The 11,902-nt window shown below is 38.8% G+C and overlaps 1 protein-coding gene across 1 annotated transcript in view; it reads left to right on the forward strand.

Moving 5' to 3' along the window:
- The window catches only part of CENPC (centromere protein C), a 167,360-nt gene that overhangs the window by 17,582 nt on the left and 137,876 nt on the right, over positions 1 to 11,902 (forward strand). The window contains exons 4-5 of the mRNA XM_006874819.1: positions 1,740 to 1,742; positions 11,153 to 11,252. Of these exons, the coding sequence (XP_006874881.1) occupies positions 1,740 to 1,742; positions 11,153 to 11,252 (103 nt within the window). The remainder of the gene's footprint in view (positions 1 to 1,739; positions 1,743 to 11,152; positions 11,253 to 11,902) is intronic.

An 11,902-nucleotide genomic window follows, 5' to 3' on the forward strand; every position in this document is an offset into this window, starting at 1 on the left:
CTGAGTATCATTGGCTCTTGTTCATATGGTATCTCTTGAAATGGTTGAACATTAACTATTAGTGCCTTTAAAATTAGTCAGAGTTGAGAACCAATTTAGAAAACTCATACTTGATTTTCTTTGGATCCTACTCTCAGTACCACATGTCTTAGGCTAGGTTTTCTAGAGAAGCAAGTTAGTGAAACATGTTTATAAGGAGAAGTTTGTATCAAGGAAATGGCTCACAATAGTAAGGTTTGTTGTTGTTGTTAAGTGCCAGAGAGTCAGTTCCAACCTGTATAGGGTTTCCGAGGAGCAGCTGGTGAGCTTGAACCACCAACTTTGCAGTTCAAACGGCTTTGCAGTCGGGCCCATTAACCCACATCACCACAATAGTATGGTGGAGAGCCCCAAATCCAGGTCCAGTGGCAAAGAGAGCAACTTTTCTGGTGTGTCCACAAGGAAGCATCCTTTCAATTGATTGACTGCTCCTAGCCAGTCATCATAGAATTAACTATGCCTGCTTATGGCCAATCTTCATAGAGTTAACTATCAACTGCCAAACCACTGGGAAGCTTTATTTTGTAAAGTTGACAAAAATCCACACACACACATATATATATATTTATCAAGACTGTAAATCTTTCATTATTTTTATTCAAGTTTTTATTGTGAATTGGTTGGTGGTTCAAACTCAGCAACTGCTCCTTAGAAATCCTATGCAAGTTCTCTTTGAGTCTTATCTGGTGAGACAGCACTTAACAATGCCTAGGATATTGGTCTTTATGAGTTCCATTCATTTTTGACAACTTCATACTTTATATATTCATGTTCCTATATCAATGGATGTTTGCTGCTGTTTACTCTCATTTTGATCCGTACCCGTAAGCAAATGAAGGTTTTGTTATGGAAAGCCCTACTTTGAGGAGGCAACTCTTCCATTGGTATAGTTTGAGTGCCTTCCAGTCTTCGGGCAATATATCTGAAACATTGTTATACTGTTATTTATTCATAAGGTTTTCATCTTCTGGCACTATATCTGACAATGTTCTTCTGCTAGTTGTAAGATTTTCAATGACTAACTATTTAACCACACCTCTCTTAGTTTGTTTGGAAGCTCTTCCAATCCATTTATTTAAGTGTTCTTTAACCTTTGTCAACCTTGCTTTCCTTCCCTTTCCTAAGTGTTTTATTCTCATAGATGCTATTATAAATGGGATTGTTTCCCTAATGTTGCTTTCAGATTTTTCATTACTGATGTATAGAAAACCAACAGGGTTTTGTTTGTTGACTTTGTAGCCGGCAACTTTGCTTACATTCCTCTGGAGCTCTGAATTTTTCCTGTTGACACTTTGGGATTTTGTATATATAGGATCATGTTATCTGTGAATGGTGATAATTTTGCTTCTTCTTTTTTTTTTTTTTCCAAATCTTTCTCCATATTTGAAAGATAATTTTTCTGGATACAGAAATTTACATTGATGTTTATTTTCTTTGAACAGTTAACTTCACTGTATTCTTGCTTGTGTAGTTTCTTGTAAAAACTTGGCTCTAATTCTTATCCTTGTTCCTTTATGTTGTTGTTATTAAGTGCCATTGAGTCAATTGTGACTCATAGCGACCCTGTACAGGGTGGAGCAGCTGGTGGGTTTGAACTATGGGCCTTGTGGTACACAGTCTACTGCTTATCTTATAGCGCTACACCAGGACTCTACATCTATACCCGTATACCCTCTTTGTGCCTTCTTATACACATACAGGAAGTGCAATGGTTTCAGTGGTTTCACTGCACTGTGAATCACAAAGCCCATGGTTTGAATCTGCTACTGCTCCATGGAAGGGCTCCCTAGGCAGGGTTGCTGTTAGTTGGAATTTACTTGATGGCACTTAACAACAGTAATACATATGCAGGAGAGTCCTGCTGTGGCACTGTAGAATAAGCATTGGACTGCCCTCCACAAGGTTAGGGGTTCAAACCCACTAGCTACTCCTCAGAAACTCTTTATGAGTCAGAACCAACTTGACAACACTTAACAACAACATACGCATTTATGTGTATATATCTACTTTTATAACCACACATATATTTTGGTTGTTATTGTTGTGGCAAAGGAGTCCTGATAAAGTGCTGTAGGAACTGCTAACCATAGGTTGTTGTTGTTAAGTGCCATCGATAAAGTGCTGTATTGAACTGCTAACCATAGGTTGTTGTTGTTAAGTGCTGTTGATAAAGTGCTGTATTGAACTGCTAACCATAGGTTGTTGTTGTTAAGTGCCCCGTCGTCGAGTTGATTCCAACCCATAGCGACTCTGTATAGGGTTTCTGAGGAACAGCTGGTGAGCTTGAACCACTGACCTTGTAGTTCAAATGGCTTTGCAGTCTGGCGCATTAACCCACAGCGCCACACCAGGACTCCAACCATAGGTATGGCGGTTCAAATACACCAGTTGCTCCTTGGAAACCCTATATAGGGTTGTGATCAGTCGAAATGATTCCATGGCACATAACATTGTTGTAGCAAATTGTATGTTAAAGTATTTACCAGAATTGTTCCTTATTTGTTGTATACTTTTGTTTCACTTATCTTGAGCAGCTGTACAGACTTGTCCCATATTGGGTATTGCCTTTCCTATATCCAAAAATAACAATTGTCTGCTTTCAAGAAAGTGGTTTCCCCTTCCTCCCCCTCCTATTCCTGGTGACTGTCAAAGAATGTTATTTTCTGTGTGTTGTTGTTGTCAGGTGCCATTGAGTCGGAATCGACTCATAGCGACCCAGTGCAGCAGAACGAAACAATGTCCGATCCTGGGCCAACCTCACTATCGCTGCCACACTTGACGCCATCAATGATGCCACCTGGCTGATCCTCTCGTTGGGGGTCTTCCTCTTTTTCTCTGACCCTCCATCTTACCCAGCATGACATCCTTCTCCAGTGACTGTTCCCTCCTGACAATATGTCCAAAGTATGAGAGACGAAGCTTAGCCATCCTGGCCTCCAAGGAGCACTCTTGCTGCACTTCTTCCAAAACAGATCTGTTGGATCTGTTGGACTGCTGTTTTGTTTTTTTCTGATGGTCTCTCTTTTAAGAAATATCTTCTGTTCTTCTAGCTGCTTCAGACTGGCCTGCTTGTCCTTTCATGTGGGAGTGTCCCACCTCAGAAAATTCTGGATAATGATCAGGATTCCACCTATGATCTTTTGTAGTGCAAAGGCTCTGCAGGGATCTTTCTTCACTGGGCAAGTTCTAGCCCCATTTTAGTTATTCCAAACAGTTATAGGCTGAAGACGGACTTAAAAGCTTTCTGGCTTTCTGGTGATGTTTCTGGCTATTCCTCTCTCTCCCCTTCAAGTGTCTATTTTACAATAGTAGGCAAGGGAAACCAAGATTCAACAAATAGCCAAGCATCTTAACATCATTTCCCCACTTTTACCCCTCAAACCATGCCTCAATCTTTGTATCCACGAGCTCTGTTGTTCCATGTTTCTGCTCAGATTGTTTTTTACCTCCATCCCATTTAGCCCATGTAAACCTGTCTAGCTAGTCTCCTGCCACCGGTATTTTAATTGCTGTACTATCATCCAGGGTGGAAAGGTTTCAGCTGAGACTCCAGACTAAGAATAGGAAGCGGAAAAGGTGGACTACTTCTGAATATTTAGTCACTGAAAATCTTATGAATAACAGTGGAACTCTGTCTGATAGCACCAGAATATTGAATATTGAAATATGAAGAAGAGTAACAGAATATTGTCAGATACAGTGCCAGAAAATGAGCCCTTCAGCCTGGAAGGTACTCAAAATATGACTGAGAAAGAGTTGCCTCTGCAAAGTAGAGTTTATGTGAATGGAGCAAAGCTTTTGCGACCATCATTTGCTGATGGGTGCAACTAAAAATGAGGAGAAACAGCTGTAAATATCTATTAGTAATCGAAGCATGGAGTGTACAAAGTGTGACTGTAAGAAAATTACAAGTTGTCATAAATAAAATGGAAGGCATAAACATAGATAATCCTAGGCATTGTTGTTGTTAAGTACCGTGGAATCAATTCCGATTCATAGTGACTCTGCACAGGGTTTCCTAGCCTGTAAATCTTCACAGGAGCAGAAAGCCTCATCTTTCTCCTGCGGAATGTCTGGTAGTTTTGAACTGCTGACCTTGAGATTAGCAACCCGATTCGTGACTACTACACTATCCTAGGCGTTAGTGAGCTTAAATTGATTATAATTGACAAATTTTTAATCTGACCATCACATGGTTTACTATGTTAGGAATGACAAATTGAAGAGGAGTGGTATCGCATTCATCATCAAAAAGAACATTGCTAGAATCATCCCCACCCCCTCCACACGCAGAGTAGACAGGGATGGGCAACTTGCATATTGGCTACCCAAAATGGGGGGCAGGGGGCTACAAAGGCAAGAAGTGACTGGCTTACAAGCTTTCAAGAGGGAACCTAGATCCAGAGGGCCTGGAGGAAGGTAGAATCTCCAGTGAGTAGTATTCAATCTGACTAGGCAGGGCTGATGCAATGAAATGCAGACGCATCTCTTGTGATACAATAGTGAATAATTGTTATCATGACTGATTGTGAGGGTTGGAAATGTAAAGGTAGACGTTTTATAGCAAGGAGGGGAGTGATTAACTTTTCAGTCTAGGAGCAGAGGTCCCTAGGACCATCAAGGGAGAAGAGCAGAGAGTGGGACCCTGCTCTGAAATGGAGTGATGCCTGAAATGGAGGTAGAGATGATGACGTGGAGTGATGAATCAGCTGGAGACTTTAGATCCAGAGAGGGAGAGCCACTATGTGCTGAAGACCTGGGGGTACAGGGGCAGGATTGCATGGAGGGGATTGTAACCATGGCAATGAGATGGTATATGATAGAATGAATGTAAAACTAATGTTCTTCCATGTAAACTATCACATAGTTCACAATAAAACATTTACGAAAATAACAAAACAAAACACATAAATTGCTAGGTTAAAAAAAAAAGAACATTGCTAGATCACTGTTTGTGATAGCATAATATCCATATGGCTGCAAGGAAGACAAGTTAATAAAACTATTATTCAAATTTATGCACCAACTATTAAAGTCAGGAATGATGAAACTGAAAATTTCTATCAACTTCTTCAGTCTGAAATTGATCAAACATTCAATCTAGATGTATTGATAATTGCTAGTGATTGGAATGCAAAGGTTGCAATCAGAGGAAGGATCATAGTTGAAAAACATGGCCTTGGTGATAGAAATAATACTGGAGATTGCATGATAGAATTTTTTTGTTATTTTAAAAGATTTATTGTGAATTGAGTGATAGTTTACATGGGAGAACATCGATTTTGCATTCATCCTGTCATATTTCATTTTATTGCAATGATTACAGTCCCCTTAATGCATCATCATTCAACAGTATTTGCTTCTATTCCCTGTTTGTTTGTTTTTTTTGCAGTGGGTGGGTGGGGGATATTTACACAAAAACACTGAGGAATATATAATCATTTTAACAACCAAAGGGCACATTCTGTAAGCCTGCCTCCTGGCTGCCAGCACACAGCCTTTTTTTCCTGAGTCCTCTGCTACTCATTTCTCTGTGTCTTCATCTCTGCCTCCATCTGTGGTGTCCTTACTTCTCTGGATAGGGTCCCACATTCCGCTCAAGCTCTTCTCCCTTGATGGTCCTAGGGTCCTTTGTTCCTGGAATGTAAGATTAACTACACCCCGTTTGTGTTACAAAATTTCTACCTTTACAGTTGTGACAATCACAATTAGTAATGATAACAGTTACTTTCTGTTGAATCCTAAGAATCTTATCCTAATCTCCTTCACCACACCCATGTATGTTGTTGTTGTTGTTGTTAAGTACCGTGGAGTCGGTTCCGACTCATAGTGACCCTGCACAGGGTTTCTGAAGCTGTAAATCTTTACGGGAGCAGAACACCTCATCTTTCTCCCACGGAACAGCTGGTAGTTTCGAACTGCTGACCTTCAGGTTAGCAGCCTGATTCGTAACCACTACACCACCAGAGCTCCTTAGACAAGATGAAAACTATTCAGTGGATATTGTACCTTCCCCTGCACACTCTGAAACTAAATTCTTTCTTGAAAACTTGTAAACTAGTCACTTTTTGCTTTTATTGCCCCCTTCCCTCCATTTTAGGCAGCCGGTGTCTAAGTTATCCATCCCTGTCAAGCTTGTGTACAGAGGGGATAGGTTTGATTCTTGATGTGAAGACTCCTTCCCTCTCAGTTGGTATTTGGAACTACTACATCCCTAAGTATAGGTCATATTCGTCAAATGGTAGCAATTACACTTGTTTCCTTTATCTTTTTTTTTTTTTTTTTTTTTTTTTTATCTTCCTCTATTCGAGTTCTGATCATCAAGCCATCGAAGCTAGGTCAAATGCATGATAGAATTTTACAAGACCAATGAATTCTTCATTACAAATACCTTTTTTAAACAACATAAAAGATGACTATACACATGGACCTCATCAGATGGAATACACAGAAATCATCAAGTTGTATACATCTATGGAAAGAGATGGTGAAAAGCTCCATATAATTAGCCAAAACAAGGCCAGGGGCAGACTGTGGAACAGACCAACAGTTGCTCATTCAAATTTAGGCTGAAGCAGAAGAAAAAACAAGTCTGCAAGAGTCAAAATATGACCTTGAACATGGTGGTGGTAGTGGTTATGTGCCGTGGAGTTGGTTCCGACTCACAGCAACCTTGTACAGGGTTTCTGAGACTGTAAATCTTTACAGGAACAGAAAGCTTCATCTTTCTCCCTTGGAACAACTGGTAGTTGTGAACTGCTGACCTTGCCTTTCACAGCCTGATTCGTAACCACTATGCTACCAGAGCTCCTTGACATGTGCAACCTGAATTTAGAGATCATTTCAAGTACAAATTTGATGAATTAGACACTAATGACCAAGGACCAGAGGAATTGTGGGATGACATCAAGAACAACATACAGAAGAAAGTAAAAGGTCATTACGATGTTAAGAAAGTAGGATAAGAACAAAGTGGATGTCTGAAGAGACTTTGAAACTTGTTCTCTGGCATAGACATGTTAAAGCAAATGGAAGAAGTGAGGAGGTACAACAACAGAACAGGTCAGCTCGAGAAGACAAAGTCAAATACAACGAAATCTGCAAAGACGTCGAGTATGAAAACCAAAGGGGAAGAATGTGCTCAGTGTTTCTCAAGGTGAAAGGACTGAAGAAAAATTCAAGCCTCGATTTGTAATATTGAAAGATTCTCTGGGCAAAATATTGAATATGATGCAGAAAGCATCAAAAGAAGATGGAAGGAATATACATAGTCACTGTACCAAAAACAGATGGTCGATGTTGAATCATTTCAAGAGGTAGCATATGATCAATAGCCAATGATCCTGAAGGAAGAAATCTGTGATGCATGAAAGGCTTTGGCAAAGAATAAGGCTTCTGGAATTGATGGAAGAAAAATTGAAATGTTTCAACAAAATGATGTGGCACTGGAGGCACTTACTCATCTATGCCAGGAAATTTGGAAGTAAACTACCTGACCAATTGATTGGAAGAGATTAATATTCGTGTCCATTCCAAAGAGAGGTGACCCAATGGAATTCAGAAATAATCTTGACAATATCATAAATATTGAATGCAATTGAAGTTTTGCTAAAGATAGTTCAAAGACTGTACATGGACAGGGAGCTGCCAGAGCTTCAAGCTGGATTCAGACATGTATGTGGAAGAGAGTTATCATTACTGACATCAGATGCATCTTGGCTGAAAGAGAATACTGGAAAGGTGTTTACCTGTTGTGCTTTATTGACTGCACAAAGGCTTTCGATTGTGTGGATGTTATGGACAACATGTGAATTATGAGCGCTCCAGAACACTGTGCTCATGAGGAACTTGTATGTAGACCAACTTTTTCGAACAGAACAAGGGGAAACTGAATGTTTAAAATTAGGAAAGGCTTATGCCAAGATTTTATTCTTTCACTTTATACTTATTTAATCTGTATGGTGAGCAAAGAATTTGAGAAGCTGGATTATATGATGAAGAACATGACATCAGGATTGGAATAAGGTCTCATTAACAACCTGTGATATGCAGGTGATATAGCCTTGCTTGCTGAAAGGGAAGTGGACTTACAATACTTAGTGATGAAGATCAAGGACCAGAGCTTTTGTAATAGGTTGTTGTTGTTGTTGTTAAGTGCCGTCGAGTCGGTTCCGACTTGTAATAGGTTACACTTCAATATAAAGAAAACAAAAATTCTCACAACTGGTCCAATAAATAACATAAAGATAAATCGAAAAAGGGTGAAATCGTCAAAGACTTCATTTTGCTCGGCTCAACCAGCAACACTCATGGAAGCAGCAGTCAAGAAATGAAATGGTGTATTTGCACTGGGAATATCTGCGGCATGAGACCCCTTTAAAGAGTTCAACTGTGAAGATGTCAGTTTGAGGACTAAGGGGTGCCTGATCCAAGCCATGGTATTTTAAATAACCTCATATGCATGTGAAAGTTGAATAAATAAATAAAAAGACTTTAGAAGAATTGATGTATTTGAGTTATTGTGTTTCAGGAGAATATTAAAAGTACCATGGACCATTAGAAGAACAAACAAAATCAGTTCACTTATTCATTTATCTGTTGATGGGCACTTAGTTTTTCCATCTTTTTTGCTCTTGTGAATAATGCTACAATGAATAGTGTGTACGTGTCTATTTGTATCTCTGCTCTTATATCTGTAGGATAAGTATCTGGAATGTGATTGCTGGATCATAATGTATTTCAAGTTCTGTCTTTCTTAGGAAGTACCATTATGTTGCATAGTGTTGAACCATGTTTCAGTCCCACCAGGAATGTGTGAGAATTTCAGTCTCTCACAACCTCACCAACATTTGTACTTTTCTTATTTTTAGATCAGTGTCATTTTTGCTGGAGTGAGATGGAATCTAATTGTAGTTTTGTGTTGCATCTCTCTGATGGCTAATGATTGGGACATCGCTTCATACATTTGCTAACTGCCTGAATGTCCTCTTTGATGAAGTTTCTGTTCATGCCCCTTGGACTTACACATATAAAAATGTTTTAATCTTAATGAGGTTTTAAGAGAGTTAATGATTAAATGAAAGCCTGCCTTTGTTTCTTTATGGGATTAAATTCCACACTTTAAGCTCTGAATTGTTGTTCAGACTAAGTGCTCATTATTCATATTAAGAGTTGGTTCTTAAACTGTCACTCAATTCACAATAAACCCTTTAAAAAAAAAAAAGAAAAGAATTGGTTGTGATTTATAGCAACCCTGAAGGCCTTGTTTAAATTGATTGTAAGTCCATCCATTACTTATTCTTCTTGGTAGATTTTTATGTTGTTTACATCTGATCGTTATCACAAAGAGTGATGCAATGAATATCCTTGTTTATGCTTGCTTGTATACATATTATAAATGAAATTACTCTAGAATATGCACATTTGAAGTTAAAAATTAAATATTGTCAGAGTTTTCTAAAAAAGTAATTGCCACTTCTCTTTCCCACTTCTAGTATCTGAATGAGATATTTCTTTTCTGGATTTAAAAAAGTTATCCCTTGAAATATTTTATTACTTACACAAGAAAATGTACAGTATTTGCCAGGTACTAAAAATAATATAATTGAACACCCTTGTACTCATTGCTTAATGTAAAAAATAGTAATGCCTCTAAAGCATCAATGAAACCCATTCTGTTATTATCTTTCTTCTTCCCCGTGCGCAATGAAGGTAACCATTATCTTGAATTTCATGCTCTTTTTCTCATCCTTTTATCTTTTTATCACATATGGATGTGTGCTGATATTTGTTAGCACTTCTGAAACCATTAGGTTAGAGATTCTGCTACCATACATTTGTTTGGTGCTTTACTAGGAGAACTCATGACTCAGTGTACAGTTGACTCATAGCTGAGACTTATAGACACCCAATAAGTATTCCCAGCCAAATTGATAATGGAAAAACACACATCAGAGTCTGGAGGAATCAGGCTTGCGATGTTCTTCACCACAGGGTGCCCTCAGTTGCTTCCAGCTGTGGAATACAGTATCTCGTGTATATTGTTTTTGTACAAGGAAACTCTTTCGAGGCAACCTGTTTTTATTGGGACTTGATCACTTAGGCATTCTCTGCCACCGTAATTCCAGACTCCCAGAAAGAAGGAGGAGGAGGTTATGTGCCATGGAGTCAGTTCCCACTCATAGTGACCCTGTACAGGGTTTCCGAGGCTGTAAATCTTTACAGGAGCAGAAAGCCTCATCTTTCTCCCATGGAACAGCTGGTAGTTTTGAACTGCTGACCTTGAGGTTTGCAGCCCGATTTGTAACCACTACGCTACCAGAGCTCCTTCACAGAAGGAAAGGAAGCAATATAAATCACGTTGTTTTCACAGTCTAGATAGGTGGACACAGCAGACAAAACTGATTGCTAAAGAGGGATTATCCTGAAAGCCAAGTCCTAGCTGATGACCAATGGCTAGCTCTACAACCATGCCCTTTCAATGGTCAGGCCTGCTATGTTACTTGTTGTACATGTCATATCTTTTTATTCTACATAAATGAGATTATTCTATACTTTGGTAATTTGCCTTATTTTTGATGAACATAATTATTTTTGCATGTTGCTATGGTTTATCAATGTAGTATTACAATATTTCTGTTATTTGACTGTATTACAGTTTATTTATTCAAACTCTTGTCAGTAAATAGGTTTTCTTTTTCGAGCTACCTTGATTTGCCATTATAAATGCATTTATGCCCTTTCAATGTTACTTGTTGTTGTTATGTGCCGTGGAGTCGGTTCCGACCCATAGCGACCCTGAACAGGGTTTCCGAGGCTGTAAATCTTTACGGGAGCAGAACGCCTCATCTTTCTCCCGCGGAGCAGCTAGTAGTTTCGAACTGCTGACCTTGCGGTTCACAGCCCGATTCGTAACCACTATGCTACCAGAGCTCCGTTTTTTACTAGATAGTGTCAATCTATTTCCCAAAGTAGTAGTGGTTCATTTTCATTTATAGCTTTACCAGCTGGGTTGTTTTTAAATCCTTTTTTCTTTTATCCCATTAAAAAAATAAATGTGTGTAGTCAAAATTGATAATTTTAGTTAAGTAGATCTAATGTTTTCTATGCACAGTGTCAGAAGTCTCATGCAGAGTCACTTCCAGTTTCCTCAAAGAAAAAAAAAGACTGTTTGCGGCTCATTGAAGAACCAAATGAAGATGTCAACCAAGCAGGTTGGTATCCCCATGGATATTATTGTTGTTGTTACATGCCATTGAGTAGTTTCTGACTCATAGTGATGAAACACTGCCCAGTCCTGTGTCTTCCTTCAAATTGTTTGAGCCCATTGTTGCTGCCACTGTATCAGTCCATCTTGTTCGGAGTCTTCCTCTTTTTTGCAAATGCTTCATTTAAAAAAGTGTGATATCCTTCTCTAGGGATTGATCCCTCCTGACAAAAGTCCAAAATATGAGAGACAAGTCTCACCATCCTCACTTCTAAGGAGTATTCTGGTTGTACTTCTTCCAAGACAGACTTATGTGTTCTTCTGGCATTTTATAGTATGTTCAACATTTTCCTTCAGCACCATAATTCAAATGTATCAATTCTTCTCTAGTCTTCTTTATTCACTGTCCAATTCTCACATGCATTTGAGGCAATTGAAAATAGCGTATCTTGGGTGAACTTTTTTTTTTTTTTAAGTTTTTATTGTGAATTATATGATAGTTTACATGGGAGAACATTATCTTTACATTCATCCTATTGTATTTTATTTCATTGCATTGATTACAATTCCCTCCATGCATTGTCAAACAACCAAAGGGTATACCACTCAAGCCTGTCCCCCGACCGTCAGCACATTGCCCCTCTCCCTTCCTGAGTC

Source organism: Chrysochloris asiatica, unplaced genomic scaffold, assembly GCF_000296735.1.
Source record: "Chrysochloris asiatica unplaced genomic scaffold, ChrAsi1.0 scaffold00303, whole genome shotgun sequence".
NCBI classification, from domain to species: Eukaryota; Metazoa; Chordata; class Mammalia; order Afrosoricida; family Chrysochloridae; genus Chrysochloris; species Chrysochloris asiatica.